This window comes from Geotrypetes seraphini, chromosome 12 (genome assembly GCF_902459505.1).
Source record: "Geotrypetes seraphini chromosome 12, aGeoSer1.1, whole genome shotgun sequence".
Lineage (NCBI taxonomy): Eukaryota > Metazoa > Chordata > Amphibia > Gymnophiona > Dermophiidae > Geotrypetes > Geotrypetes seraphini.
The window spans coordinates 29,838,960-29,855,195 of record NC_047095.1 but is presented as its reverse complement, the minus strand read 5'-3'; the positions used below and the strand labels follow the sequence as shown (position 1 = coordinate 29,855,195).

The following is a 16,236-nucleotide window of genomic DNA, read 5'->3' as shown; positions in this document are numbered from 1 at the left end:
TGAACTCTGATACCATATGAAAGCCAATGAAAGAAAAAGCCTCAGTTATACAGGAGGGGGGGGGGGAACCACTCAACAATCCATCCATCATAGGCAGAAAAAACTTTTGTGGCTACTATATATATATCTAGAAAAGTGCAAAAATAAAAACACGATAATCAATCATATTTCTAATTCCACTGTGCAAAACTGTGCTAGCAGCAACTACAAACTTAAACTGGAAGTTCAGGAAAAACTATGTGCAGCCAGCCTACAATCTGTTTCGTGGCTGACATGCCACTTCTTCAGGGCTGCAAAGGCTCACATAGCAGAGAACTGTTTGACGCACTGCTCCTCTGTGTTTTTTAGGCAGGAGTTTTTTCCCTCTCCTGTATAACTGAGGTTTTTTTCTTTCTTTGGCTTTCATATGGTATCAGGGTTCAGTGCTTGTTGCTGGGTGTTCAATTCTCTTTTGGGGAGATTTTGTAAATGGTATACAATATAATCATAAATAATGAAAAGAACTCCATTAAAAATAGGAAAGAAAAGAAAAAGAGAGAAAAAACATAAGATAAAAATATTCTTACATACTCAATATAAATACTTTACAATGCAAATCATGACAAAGGATTTCAGTTAGCTGAACAAGGGAAAGCTAGTGGAAAGTAATGGGCCTTTAGATGTCTTTTAAAGTTATAAAACTGGGTGCTATTTTTGTACTCAGATTTCCTTGTAAATGTCTTGTTAATTACAAAGGAGTTATATATACCTTTTTTGAATCCTCCCAGTTATTCAGGTAAGGTACTGCTAGCACCTCAGCTGAGGAACAAGAAGTACGCTCATAGATAGTAAATTAGGTTTGACTCAGGCGCTTATTGGTTTACCTTAAATAATGTTGTAATTATAATGGAATAACATTGTTTCTTTGACTTTCTCCCCCATAAATAGGGGACTGAAATAACAGAACAAAGGAGGAATATTTGCCTTATTTAATTTCTAATTGTATAAAATTATTATTTTTGTTTCTGTTTAAACTGAATGATTTTGTGATAATGGAAAAATGAAACTTTAATTAAAATAAAATAAAAAAAAGAGTTCAGTGCTTCTTGCTGGGTATTCAATTCTCTTTTGAGGAGATTTTATAAACTTTTCAAGTTTTTGATTATATTGTATACCACTTTGATCTAATTTATAGCCTAAGCGATATATTAAGAGTTTTTAATAAACATAACCATGTTACAGGGGATGATCACTTGGCATTCAGTGATTACCACATGGTGCGGTTTAATATTAAGACAGGTGTAGAGAGGGCTCATTCTAAAGTGAAGTTTCTAGACTTTAAAATATCTAAATTTGTTCAGATTGGGGATTACATCAAAGAATTGTCTGGATGAGAACATCTGGAAGAAGCAGGAAAGCAGTGGGATAATAAGTAAAAGTAAGGGGAAAAGAAGGCCACTTTGATTCTCAAAAGATGTAGCAGAGAAGGTAAGGAAAAAGAGGTTAGCTTGTATAAATTACAAAAAAAACCACAGAAAGAGAAAGACAGACAAAATATCTGGGAAAGTTAAGAGAGGCTGGTTGAGTAGTCAAGAAAGCAAAGATGCAAATGGAAGAAAAAATAGCTGACATGGTAAAATGGGGGGACAAGACCTTTGTTCAGATATATTAGTGATTGGAGAAAATGCAAAAGTTACACTCAAAGGTGAAGAGGAGGAATATATAGAAGTTGATAAAGATAAGGCTGAATTGCTTACCAAATATTTATGTTCTGTGTTCACAGCTGAAGCGCCGGGAGAAGGCAAAAGCAAATAGGGCTGGAGGTGTGGTGGACCCAGATCAATTTTATGAAGATTGTGTTTGTGAGGAGCTAGCTAAACTAAAAGTGACAAAACAATGAGGCTGGATGGTGTACATCCAAGGGAACTGAAAGAACTTTGGGAAGTTCTGACAGCTCTGCTGGCTGATCTTTCAGAGGCTGGTACCAAAAGGCTTGGGAAGGATGAATGTGGTCCCTCTTCACAAAAGTGGAAGTAAGGTAGAAGTAGGGAATCACAGGCCCATAATACTGACTTCTGTAGTAAGTAAATAAATTGAAACACTTTTAAAATGCAGAAAAGTTAAGTTTCTAGAATCCGGTGGATTACACAACCTGAGGCAATATGGATTCAATAGACAGGTCTTATCAGACAAATCTGATCAATTTCTTTGACTGGGTGACCAGAGAATTGGATAGAGGGAGATCACTAGATGTGGCATATTTAAATTTTAGCAAAGCCTTTGACAGTGTTCCATATAGGCGTCTAATAAACTGGTATGGGCCCAAAGTGATGGACTGGGTCAGGAACTGGTTGTGTGCAAGGCCAGAGGGTAGTGGTCAATGGTGATTGCTCCAAAGAAAGGAATGTTACCAGTGGTGTGCCTCACGGTTCAGTTCTTGGGCCTGGTTTTTTGGGTTTTTTTTTTAACATTTTTGTAAGTGATATTGCTGAAGGGTTGTCAGATAAGATACGCCTCTTTGCGGATGATACCAAAATCTGAAATAGAGTAGATACCTGATAGCGTGGATAACATGAGGAAGGATCTAATGAAGCTTGAGGAATGGTCAGAAATTTGGCAGCTATTATTTAATGCTAAGAAATGCAAGGTCTTGCATTTTGACTATAAAACCCCAAGGGAATGATAAGAGTTTAGGCCGGTGAGCTTGACCTCGGTCCCGGGAAAAATGATGGAAGCAATGATTAAGGACAGTATCTGTGAACACATAGAAAACAATGGACAGCTAAAGTCGAGCCAGCACGGCTTCTGCAAGGGTAGGTCATGCCTCACAAACTTATTGTACTTCTTTGAGGGGGTAAACAGACAGGTGGATAAAGGGGAATCCATTGACATCATTTACCTTGACTTTCAAAAAGCCTTTGACAAGGTACCGCATGAAAGACTGCTTAAAAAGCTGTGGAGACACGGGGTGCAAGGGGAGGTCCACCGATGGATCAAAAACTGGCTGGCAGACAGGAAACAGAGGGTTGGAGTGAAGGGCCATTACTCAGACTGGCATGGGGTCACGAGCGGAGTTCCGCAGGGGTCGGTGCTGGGACTGCTCCTGTTCAATATATTTATTAATGACCTGGAGGCGGGAACAAATTGCGAAGTTATTAAATTTGCGGATGACACCAAACTCTACCGCAGGGTTGAAACCATGGAAGACTGCGAAGATCTGCAAAGGGACCTAACGACGCTAGAAGAATGGGCCAAAAAATGGCAAATGAACTTTAATGTAGGGAAATGCAAGGTCATGCATGTAGGGAAAAAGAACCCGATGTTCAGCTACAAAATGGGAGGATCACTGCTAGGGGTAAGAAACCTTGAAAGAGACCTGGGAGTGATGGTGGACAAGTCTTTAAAGGCGTCGGCACAGTGCGCCACAGCCTCAAGAAAAGCAAACAAAATGTTGGGTATCATTAAGAAGGGTATCACGACCAGGACAAAGGAGGTCATCCTGCCACTGTATCGTGCAATGGTGCGACCGCATCTGGAGTACTGTGTCCAATATTGGTCGCCGTACCTCAAAAAGGACATGGCGGTACTTGAGGGAGTCCAGAGAAGAGCAACTAAACTGATAAGAGGTATGGAAAACCTCTCATATACTGACAGACTGAAAAAGCTGGGGCTGTTCTCCCTGGAAAAGCGGAGACTTAGAGGAGACATGATAGAAACCTTCAAGATCCTGAAGGGTATAGAAAAAGTAGACAGGGACAGATTTTTCAGATTACGGGGAACCACAAGTACAAGGGGGCACTCGGAAAAATTAAAAGGAGACAGGTTTAAAACAAATGCCAGAAAGTTCTTTTTCACCCAGAGGGTGGTGGACACATGGAACGCGCTTCCGGAGGCTGTGATAGGCCGGAGCACGTTACAAGGCTTCAAAGAAGGTTTGGATAGGTTCCTAGAGGATAAAGGAATTGAAGGGTACAGATAAGAGTAGCGGTAGGTTATAGGGATAGTCTGGGACCATTGCTCAGGCAATGGGCCTGATGGGCCGCCGCGGGAGCGGACCGCTGGGCGAGATGGACCTCTGGTCTGCCTCAGCGGAGGCAACTTCTTATGTTCTTATGTTCTTAAGAGAAGGGGGACTTGGGTGTGATAATGTGATGATCTTATGGTGGCCAAAAAGGTTGAAAATGTGATAGTGAAACCTAGAAGGATACTTGGGTGCACAGGGAGAGGAACAGCCAGTAGGAAAAAGAAGGTATTGATGTCCTTGTATAAGACTCTGGTGAGACCTCATTTAGAATATTGTGTACAATTCTGGAGACTACATCTTCAAAAGGATACAAACCTAATGGAGTTGGTCCAGAGGAAGGCTACTAAAATGGCATGTTGTCTAAGTCATATGGCATATGGGGACAGATTTAAAGATCGCAATATGTATATTTGGAGGAAAGGTGGGAGAGGGGAAAAAATAATAGAGACATTTAAATACCTATGTAACATAAATACGCATGAGGCGAGTCTCAAATGAGAGGAAACTCCAGAGTGAGAGTGCATAGGATGAAGTTAAGAGGTGATATATGCTCAGGAGTAATCTAAGGAAATACTTTTTTACAGAAAGGGTAGTAGATGCATGGAATAATCTCCCAGTAGAGGTAGCGGAGACAAAGATGATATTTGAATTCAAGAAAACTTGGGACAGGCACATGAGATCTCTTAGAAACAGAAACATGATGGCAGATAAAGTCCAAATGGCCTATCCAGTCTGCCCATTAGCAGCATCCACTATCTCCTCCTCTCCCTAAGAGATCCCATGTGCCTGTCCCATGCTTTCTTGAATTAGGGAGAAGGAGGAGATTGTGGATGCTGCAAATGGACCGACTGGATGAACCATTTGGCCTTCATCTGCTGTCACGTTTCTACAGTATGTTTCATCTTTCACATATTTTGGATTTTGATTTTAGATTTGCTTAATCATCTTTCCAAGGACAATCTCCAATTGAGTTACTGTAGATACAGGTACAATTGGTATTTCTCTGTCAAAAAGGACTTATAATCTAAGGGCTTTTATAGCTGACACAAGAGCTTATACCTAAGTTAAACATACATATCTCACCAGTTATGCTAGTATTCTATAAAGGAAACTAGGCACCTACTTGTCGTAACAGACTAGGCTCCTATTAGGCACCAGTTATAGAAATATTCCCAAAAGGCATCAAGTGATCTGTATTATCTGCTGCAGTAGCAATTAATATGCCATAAGTTACCATGCATTAAATGCAAGTCACATTCAAGGCCCATTCTCCATCCATTTCCTTCCTATTCCATGCTATGCACTTTACATAAGAACTAGTGTGTGCTATATCACTGCATTAACTGTTAGTGCAGCTCTGTACTAACAACATATGCTAATTCCTATGTTACATGCTTAACACATTTTAGAAAAAGACTCCCTAAGTTTTTGTATATGGAGTAAATGACCTGGCCAAATTTACAAGGAGCATCAGTGAAAGCATAATTTGAACCCTGATTTTCATCAGGTCTCAGCCTGCTGCTCTGACTACTGTAGTTTTCTTCTCCTACAGAGGCAATCTCAGAAGTAGCAGCAGCAGCCATTTCCTCTCCCTCACTGGACCTGAGCATACCACTTCTATGGCATGCTCAAGTTTGATCTGTCCTGATGTACAAGGGATCTCAGCCAGATTCCTTATGTTACAGTGCACAAAACTTTACCCTTAATTACAGGTCTAGTTCATTAAGCAAACTCTTCAGTTCTGCTGAAATCTTGATATATTATCAAATTGGTATGAAAGAACATCAGTATTGTGAAATCAGATACAAAGACCCCCTTTTATAAGCCACGGTAGAGCATTTTACCATGGGTCGGCGAGTTAAATGCTCCAACGTTCATAGAAATTGAATGAGTATTGGAGTATTTACCTCACTGGCCAATGGTAAAATGGTCTACCATGGCTTATAAAAAGGGCCCAAAATTGGACAAACAAGATCTTATACACCTTTTAAATGATTTGTGATTCCAACTCATAAGTTACTTAAAAGCATAATACTTTTAAAATGAATGGATACTCTATACAGCTTAAAATGGAAACTTTACAATCCTACATGACAATTACTCACTTTAGCTCCCCTCCTGCTCAATAAAATAGCCAAATATATAAATAATAAATAAATAAATAAATGGGGAAAAAAGCCCTTGCTTCTGTAGAATACCTCATTTCCTTTAGGGCCTTGAGGTCCTGGAGGTCCGCGATCACCTAGGAGTCCCTAAGTAATAAAACAGAATGAGATTTTATATTTACTGAACTGTTTGCTTTAATGTACAGTGGTGCCTCGCATAACGAACGCCTCACACAACGAACGCTGCACACAACGAACTTCATGTCTTGATTCACACAACGAACTTCGTTTCACACAACGAACTTCACACAACGAACTTCGTTTCACACAACGAACTTCGTTTCACACAACGAAGTCGCCCGAGCTGCCGATGTATTGCATCCTTCCGCGCAGGCACTGCAGGCAGTCGTTAGTCACTGCGCTTAACTGCCCTCTCTCACTGTATACAGTCGTCCTTTTAAGATAAACTCAATATTTTTTATATATCATGGCTTCTAAAAAAAGCAGGAAGGTGATTTCTGTTGAAATGAAACGGGAAATAATTAGAAGGAGTGAATGTGGGGTAAAACAGTGTGACCTCGTCAAAGAGTTTGGCCTCAGCAAGACCACCATTTTCACCATTTTGACAAATTTATCTTTTTTTATGTCATCTTAGCATATTTTATGCTGCAGAACAAATTATTTTTTTTAACATGTATTGTTATGGGAAAACGCGTTTCACATAACGAACTTTTCGCATAACAAACTTGCTCCTGGAACCAATTAAGTTCGTTGTGTGAGGCACCACTGTATTTATTTTCTCCTCATGGCAACAAATTCAGATAGAAATAAATTGTGAGAAGGCTATCATTTCCCTGATAAACTTCTTATGAAGTACTATGGAAAGACCATTTTAATGGCAACATTTTCTAAAATTATATTTAATTCCTTTTATTTTCATTAAACAGCTATAAGATCTGACTATGCCAATCAGGGCCTTAGACTAAAGTGGCCCAGTGCATCCCAGGATGTACAAAAAAGGGAAAGGCTCGCCATTTTGAAAAGGTAGGCCTGCCGCCAGGAGAGTGTGTGCATCCCTCCTACCATTTTTTTCTACTAAAATGTACAGGGGTGGTGGGGTGTCCTGAGGCAGGAGAAAGTGGGCATCTCTCCTGTTGATTTTGGGTGTGGGGCGGTGTCAGGGGTGTCCTCAGGCAGGAGGGAGTAGGCATCATTTCTGCTAATTTGGGGGGGGGGAGATGTGTCTTGGGTGGGAGGTTGCCAGGGGTTTCGTCAGGCAGGAGGGAGTGGGTATCCCTCCTGCCAATTTGGGGTTATTCTGCTCACCACTGCTGCTCTCCCTGCTGGCTGAGCTGATTGTAGCAGAGGAATCCCCGATCAGCTGAGCTGATAGGACTTCCCGCAACTACTGCCAGTTCAGCTGTTTGGGACTTCCCTGGGACTTCCTTTTAACAGTGCTCTATGAACGGACATTATGACCATGGCTCATGACTGTTTTATTTTTTATTTCTCGAAAACCTCTTTTTTTAATTTTTAAATGTATTGGTTTTTGAAAATAAATATACAACTCAACAACAACAAAGATGCATCAAATAGGCAAGAAACTGCAATCAGAATGTCAAAATATAGCAAGACTACACATTGCGCTTAGTTCCCCAAACCCTATCCCCCCCAGACAGAAGTTAGTTCCCAAAACACCATTCCATCCCCCTACCCCCCATCCCTCCCCCTCCCCCCAACCCCCAACAATACAACAGGATGAAATAACAATAGAGCAGAATTAAAGAGCACGGAAAATATAACCCAGGTTTTTCCAGATATAACCTTGAGACACATAAGTAAAGCGGCGCTTAGCCACAGCCAGCTCCATCTTCCACAAGGACAGCAAATGATTAAGCCATTCATCATGTGTTGAAGCTAATTCATTCTTCCAATGATTCGATATTAAACATTTCACTGCCACCAGGCCTAAGCGAAGAAGCTTAGTTTGTAATGTATGTTTCGAAAACCTCTTTTGTAGATGGATCCTTTTTTCCCCTTCCTATGTGGAGTTCCTCGGGGTTCCATTCTTACCTGGCCTGTTAAATCTCTAACACCCAGGGCAGAAATTAAGGAGGGGGCCTCTAATTCCCCTCCTCCATGCCCCCTCTCCCAATTTCTCCACTTACCAAATGCCCTCCCTCCAGCATCACTCCCTTCCTCTTCCTTCCCTCCCCACCCCTGGTCCACCACATGCCCTCCCATCTAGTATCCATCCATTCATTTAAATATCAGCAGCTCCAGGAGCCTTCGTTGGCCAGGATGTCCTTTCCTTCTCCCCACCCCATTTCAAAATCCCCCATACCTTTTAAAATGCAAAGGGGTTGCTGGCACGGCAGTGATTCTGTATTGCTGCTCATGACTTCCTCTGTGCCGTTCCCCTGCTGCGGTCTGCCCTCTCTGATGCAACTTCCTATTTCAACTTGGGTGGACTGCGGCAGGGGAGCAGCACAAAAAATTGCTGCCACGTCGGTGACTCCTTTCCATTTCTAAAGGTGAGGGGAGCTTCAGAACAGGGTGAGGAGAAGGGAAGGATATCCTGACCCTTGGGGGTCCAGGGTAGTGGCCCTGCTAACCCCTCTTACTATTTTGATCCAAGGCCGCAAAATTAGTTGTAACTTATATGCTGATTATATCCTACTACTTCATTTCATTAGTGCTTTTTTTATGGCCTTAAGTCTTAATGAATGCATTGATGCGATTGTCTCATAGTTAGATAATCATAGATTAAAGTTAATCCCAGGAAGTCTGATGTTATGTGGATATGTGTGGCCATTCATGCGGACTTTTAAATGGCCAATCACAAAGGTGGCACTGGAGAAGGGAGAGTTTGGCATTTAAAGATTATCTGGCTGTTTATCCATTTCATATGATGTTCTACTGAGCTTCTAGACGTCTCCCTCTTGGATCCTTGTTGTTAACTCTTCTGCAGCAATTGACTCCTGGTAGCTTTGCCACCTTCTGGCGTTGAGTCATTAAACTACTTGGTCCCATTTTCATTGACTATCTATCACAGTGTCCCGCAAACTTTTAGACCTAAACCCAGTGTCCTGGCCAGAAGGCACCCGGAAGTGCGCAAACATTGACGTGATGCCATCACGTTGACGTCTGTGCAAGCACAGAGGATTTTCGGCCACAACCCTGAAGCTGTTAATTCATAAGTGGGGGATCCTGGAGGACAGGAAGTGCGGGGAGAGGAGGAGAGATGCCAGTGAAGAGGAGAGTTCTTGGCGTCAGCTGACTGCCTACAGGACGTGCCTCTCACCGCAGCACATGGTTTGCAATACACTGGCCTAAAGTATTGTGTTCAAACTTTTAAGTTGCAGCACACTAATCTCGGGGCAACAGCTGGAGGGCACCTGGAAAAGTGTGGATGTTGACGTGATGATATCATGCACATGTGTGATGTCATCACATTGACATCTGCGTATGTCCTTCAGCTGCGGCCCTGAGCCTCCTATTACTGCCGGGAGGGGGGGGGGAGGGGGTGTACTGCAGAAGGAGAGGTGAGGAGAAGGAGCAGAGGTACCAGCAAAGAGAAGAGGCACAGGCACCAGATGACTGACTACAGGACGTGCCTCTTGCCGCGGGAGACACATACTGTAAGCAGTCAGCCAGCGCTGGCACCTCTCCTCCTCACTGGCATCCCATGGCACACCTGGAAGCTGCTGGGGCACACTACTGTGCTGTGGCACAAAGTTTGCAATACACTAATCTATCATGTCAGAATCTGTCATCTCTATAGTGACTGGTAGGGGCTGCTATAGAGAGTTATGTTACTCTCACAAAAAGCAAGTCCACCCTAAACATCTTGTTCCAGTATGATTCATTCAGCACACAGCTTATCCATCCTCTCAGACTATTAATGGTGTTTTAATAAATGCTTGCTCAGTAAAAAAAACAAAACCTAAATAATCTTTGACCTTGTTAGAGATTACCATTTTGACTTGCTGGGCAACTCTGAATCCTGGTTTCTGCAAGAAGATACTGTGGTTATTAACTCCTTATGTCTGCCTGGATTTATTGCTTATCACCAACCTCGTGCTGGAAAAAGTGAGGGGGACGGGTCCTCGTTCTTCCTAAAGAATCTTTTTGCTTTTCTTAAAATATTCCTCTCTTTGATGGCATTGATCTTCTTTTTCTATCCTCCCACTCACAATATCCTTCTCTAATATTGTACTCCTGGCACCATTCCTCGTGTCTACTCTGCTTTCATTGAATGGCTGGTTGATCTAGATTTGTGTCACTGTGTTTCCATCTTAGCTGATGACTTTAATGTGCACCTTAATGATAAGCATTGTGATCCTTTTGCAGATTAGTTTCTTGATTTACTTGATGCCCCTAGGTTGGACACAACTGGTAGCCTCTTGTACTCACGATAAAGGACACATACTTGATGTTATTTTCACTAACTCTACCCTCACCCTATTCACTTTAATAACTCAGATTAGTCAGATCAACCCTGTGCCTTGGTTGGATCATCATCTCATTAGTTTTTCTTTAGTGTTAGATACTATTCTTGCCTCTTCTTTTCCTCACACGTTTTCTAAACATTTCAAATTTTCTGACTTGGAAAAGGCTTTCTCTGACAAACAGCTCATTACACTACTTTGAATTTTAACCATATGGTTGAAACATGGATAGAGCTTTGCTTCAAAACTTAGATCAAATAGCCCCTATAAGGATCTTTACTCTTAGAAGTTATCACAGAGTCCCTTGGTTCAATGCCAATCTCGACGTTATTAGCAATCCTGGAGAAAAATCCTTTCTAGTGATACACTAGAACACAATAACCTATCACTACAGAATTATAGATCTCTTGTTCTCTCCTCAAAAAGGAATTACATCTTAATGACTCCTTCTCGAGCCAATCCAAGGAACTATTTCGCATCATATCTAATCTCATCCAGAACTTCCTCTCCGATGTCAGAATTAACGTTTGGGGGGGGGGGAGGCGGAGGCTTGTGCAGTTGCTGCACGCATCTGGCCTGTTGCTGCGTCAGCGTCAGGGAAGCAGGGAGAAATCCCGGGCTCCGTGATAGACTCGCGTCGCCTTCGCAATCTACTAGTAGATCGCAATTGACCTTTTGGGCACCCCTGCTCTATACATTGTCCAGCTTTTTTCTCTTTCAAGAAAAAGCTCAACTGTTCTTTTCCTTCATGCCCATGAGGGTCTTCATGAGTGTACCCACTGTCTAACCATCTTGGTTCGCAGTTTTTGTTGATTATCACTAACCATTCATTGTCTAGTGTTTCATTTAATGCTTTGTATGTCTGTTGTAATCTGCCTAGAACTTTGGATAATGTGAAATATTTATTTATTTAAAACATTTATAATCCACTTCTTTTTTTTTTTAACCAAAACACTCATAAATCACATGCATAGCTTATAATACACACAGTCTTACATGACCAAGTACATAACAGGTAAAAAACAGAGGTCAGGGATACAAACACTATCGCATGAGTGTCTTACTGATGGTAACATAATCTTCGTTGAGAAGTGAAGAGCTAACAGAAAATGCCTGTACAAAGAGGTAAGTTGTGAGCAATTTTCTGAATTACAACAGATAATCACAAAACCTCAGAGTGCCGTAGAAAAGCAGGATTTTTTAGTTCGCCCATATCGAACAATGTTCAATTTCCCTGTATCAAGCAACATATGATTTTTAGATCTCAGTGCCCTGGATGGTTTATACCGCAACAGACAATTAACCAGATAATCTGGCAGTTTATCATAGACGCCTTGTTGAACAAGTTTTAAGATTTTAAATTGAACATGAAAAGATACTGGTAACCAAAGTAAATTTCTTAAGATGGGAGAAATGTGCTCTTAGCAAGAAACTCCCATCAATATTTGGGTCGCTGAGTTCTGAACAACCTGAGTAGTTGGCAAGCCCAGATAAATTCTATTACAATAATCTAATTGTGATAATACCATAGTTTGCAATATTTGTCTGGAAGTCAGCGGTCATCAGATCAATCTTGAAAAAACCCACATTCAACCCTAAAATGCCCGGCAACTTTAAATCTGTCTCTAATCTACCCTTCGTCTCCAAGATCCTAGAACAAAATTGTGTTAAACCAATTACATTCCTTCATCGCCAAACAAAGAACCCTATCCATCTTCCAACCAGGATTCAGGAAATTCCACTGTACTGAAACCGTCCTTTTCTACATCATCGACGACTGCTGACATAGATAAGAGTAATGATGTTGCTCTGGTGCTGCTGGATCTCAGCGTGGCATTTGACACTATTGACCATCCTCTCCTCATTGCATGGCTCTCTGAAACTGGAATCTGAGCCACTGCATTACGATGGTTTGCCTCCTTCCTGAATAATAGATCCTAAAGCATATTGCGCAATTGAAACCAAAACCGATCAAATACGGTGTTTCACAGGGGGGGCTCTACTATCCCCCTATTATTCAATCTCTACATTAGACCAGTGCTAGACATAGCCCACGCATACCAAATACAAATTCACTCCTTCGTAGATGACATCCAACTATACCTACCGCTAGAAAAAGCCCGTGACAGCCAGATCACGAAATTCCTAAAACTTCCACTTGAAAATCAAAAACTGGATGTCCATCAACAAATTACAACTAAACGCCTCCAAAATGGAATTCCTTTGGCTCCAGAAAGAACACTGCAACTATGCCCGACCTTCGCTATGCTGGGTTTCAACTACCATAACTGCGAAAGACCAAGTACATAGCCTAAGAATACTCCTTGACTTCAACCTGTCGCTTTCCAACCATATCTCTCAGGTGGTATCTTGCTCATTTTACTACATGCGACAACTCCAAAAAATAAGGAACTACTTTTCTGAGTCTGACTTCACCCAACTACTCTATGCCTTAGGCCTCTCCCATATGGACTACTGCAACACCTTATTCAGTGGTCTCATGGCAAAGAACATACGTCTCCAGTGTGTACAAAACACGGCTATCAGACTTCTAAAAAACCTCCGTGCCCATGACCCTGTCTCCCAGGCTCTATTGTGAGCTCACTGGCTGCCCTTAGCTAAACATTGTGTCTTCAAGAGCCTGATGCTAGCATTCAAAATCTTGCATTACATGGTGCTGGGCTACATAAGAACATAAGCAGTGCCTCCGCCGAGTCAGACCATAGGTCCATCCTGCCCGGCAGTCCGCTCCCGCGGCGGCCCAAACAGGTCACGACCAGTTTGGGCCCCAGAAGGGGCTCCCTTGCCACCTTGGTTTCTCATTGAAGTCCTATCTTCCCATCGTAGTCCTAACCCTCCGGTCTTGCACATGCACGACCTGTTGGGTTTCTATACTTATTACCTGGTTAGCTTTCTATACTTGTGTTACATCCCAGCTCCTCCCTCAGTATCCCACGATCCCTTTATCCCTCAGGAATCCGTCCAATCCCTGTTTGAATCCCTGTACCGTACTTTGCCTGATCACTTCCTCCGGTAGCGCATTCCAAGTGTCCACGACCCTTTGGGTGAAAAAAAAACTTCCTTGCATTTGTTTTGAACCTATCTCCCTTCAGTTTCTCCGAATGCCCCCTCGTACCTGTTGTCCTCTTCAGTCTGAAGAATCTGTCCCTATCCACCCTCTCTATGCCCCTCATGATCTTGAAGGTCTCTATCATATCTCCCCTGAGCCTCCTTTTTTCCAGAGAGAAGAGCCCCAGCCTATCCAACCTCTCGGCGTATGGGCAGTGTTCCAGCCCTTTTACCAGTTTCGTTGCATGATGACTAAACTTCCTCCATACGTGCCGAACAGGTCCCTCCACTTCCAGGATGAAATACAACTTAAAACGCCCCCTGGTCATGTCCTTCAATTGTAAACCGCCAAACGACATTCCTACTCCCACTTCATACTGAGCCACAGGAATCAACTGCCGCCGCAGATCAGAACCCTTAAAGGACTCCTCAACATTAGAAAAACAATAAAAACATACTTCTTCACCTAACTCCCCTGCCTAAGGCCGATAGAATACAAAGAAATAATGTATATTTGTACTAGATCCTCGGTATGTATGTGTCACATAGGATAAAAACTTATATTGATAAATCTTACACTGTAACTATGTCAAATTTATCTTGTAAACTATATATTATGTATACTGATACTAGATCCCTAGTATGTGTCGAGTTAGAATAAAACTTGTATCAAAAAACCTTGTACTGTACTATGGCAAATTGCAACCTGTTAACTGTATATTATGTACAGTATGTTAACCTGTAACCTATTCTGAGCTCTTTGGGAAGAACGGGATAGAAAACAAATTAAAAAAATAAATTTAAGTCCTCTGAAAACTCACATTGTGAGCTACATTCAAAGTCATTTGGAATCTCATCTGAAAGATGCAATATAAAGTGATCTCAACATCACAAATCCAAATGTGGCCTAGTCTTGACTTTTCTATAATGTTACTTTTCTTTTTAATTAAAATATTGCTGGGCACTCCAGATCAGCATCTTTATGGGAGAAAAGAAGACCCTCCTAATGAGATAGGTATGTTTCCAAGATAAATGATAGAAGACATTGATGAAGGCTGGGGGTGGGGGTGGGGGACAATGTCATGTTCTGATATCATCAGGAAGACAAGTCTCCTGGGAGTCCCACAGAACTTACTTGCCCCACACAACTGAAACCTCAAGATTTCTGAATTATTCTTGATGTAAGAAGGTGGGCATCAGAAACCTATTTACCATAGAAGGAGCATTGTTTAACTAACAGTTCTATTAAGAAAAACTCTTTCAGATCAAGAGTGGATAGCCTTAAACAAAACAAGAAATCAGCTGTCCTTAGTCACATCTGCACCCAAAGTCACTTGTCTTAGAGTAAATGGAAAAATTGGCCAGACATCCAAATGTAAATGTTTCAGATTTTTAAATGCCACATACTAAATCAGTCATTTGACAGAATTAGTAAATGCTCCTAACATCCTTTCAAATCCGACATGAGTAAATAGCACTGAAAAGTAAGTTTGGAATAGACAGCTGGCATGAGTGAACAGCAATGAAAAGCCATACAGTAAATATTAATACAAAATAAAAATATCCTTATCATGAAAGTACAATTTAGTTATTACTTGATATATTTGGCCATGGTACAGTGGATCTTGACTATAGAAAGGAAACACAGGGACTCTAATAGAAACATGATGGCAGATAGAGGCCAAAATGGCCCATCTACAGTAACCATTATCTCTTTTCTCTCTGAGAGATCCCACGTGCCTATCCCAGCTTAAAATGGCATACTACGGGACATGTTCGGGAGTTCTATGGTAACTCTAAAATCTGTGCATGCTAACCACATGCTACAAGTATTTTTTTTTTAAGGATATGTCTGAGGGGGAAGAGTGGGCATTCCTGCACTAACTTATAATACAATATTAACTATATTAGCGCATGCTAACTGGTTAGCACATGGATACCGCATGTGCCCTTACCGTCTACAAAATGGGAGGCAATAAGTGTTCATGGAATAAATATTTTTAATAGCTGCACAGCTATTTTTATTGCTTTAGTAAAACTTATCTTGTTGTTGTTGTTAGGTGCCATCGACTCGTGTGCAAGTCCTAGCGACTTGATGAATTGCCTCCAGCATCATCCCCATGATTCTTTTCATGCAAGGAAATCCCACATAAGGCTGCACTAAGGCCACTTTTTACTGGAACTTAGTAAAAGTACCCCATAACATATTAGGTGTGATAGAAAGTACAGGGCATACAAGGTGCAAGGAGCCATAATTATTTCTGTATCAGTGCTGCAAATTACCTGGTCCTGCGAACAGGAAGTTAAATCAAGGGAGGGCTCAGGGCTGGCATGAGCAACAGGTCAATGCTGGCTAAGTACAGAAAAGTTTGACATACCAGGGGGAGTAGATTTAAGAGACCGTCCATTTCTGGGGTTGGAGGGAGAGAAGAGATGCTGCTGTATTGTTGTTGGGTGGCATTCCTACCAAGACTGCACTCAGGGTGCTCCTCCCCCCACTACACCTCTGCATAAACCTTACATAAAGATATAGAAAATTAGACATAGAACATAGATATATGATGGCAGATAAAGGCCAAATGGCCTATCCAGTCTGCCCATCCACTAT

The 16,236-nt window shown here is 41.7% G+C and overlaps 1 protein-coding gene across 3 annotated transcripts in view; it reads right to left on the bottom strand.

Annotated features, from left to right (window-relative positions):
* The window catches only part of COL24A1 (collagen type XXIV alpha 1 chain), a 460,026-nt gene that overhangs the window by 214,921 nt on the left and 228,869 nt on the right, over positions 1-16,236 (bottom strand). For all 3 annotated transcript variants that reach the window (XM_033916356.1, XM_033916354.1, XM_033916355.1), the window contains exon 21: positions 6,202-6,255. In XM_033916356.1, coding sequence (XP_033772247.1) covers positions 6,202-6,255 — 54 coding nt within the window. The remainder of the gene's footprint in view (positions 1-6,201; positions 6,256-16,236) is intronic.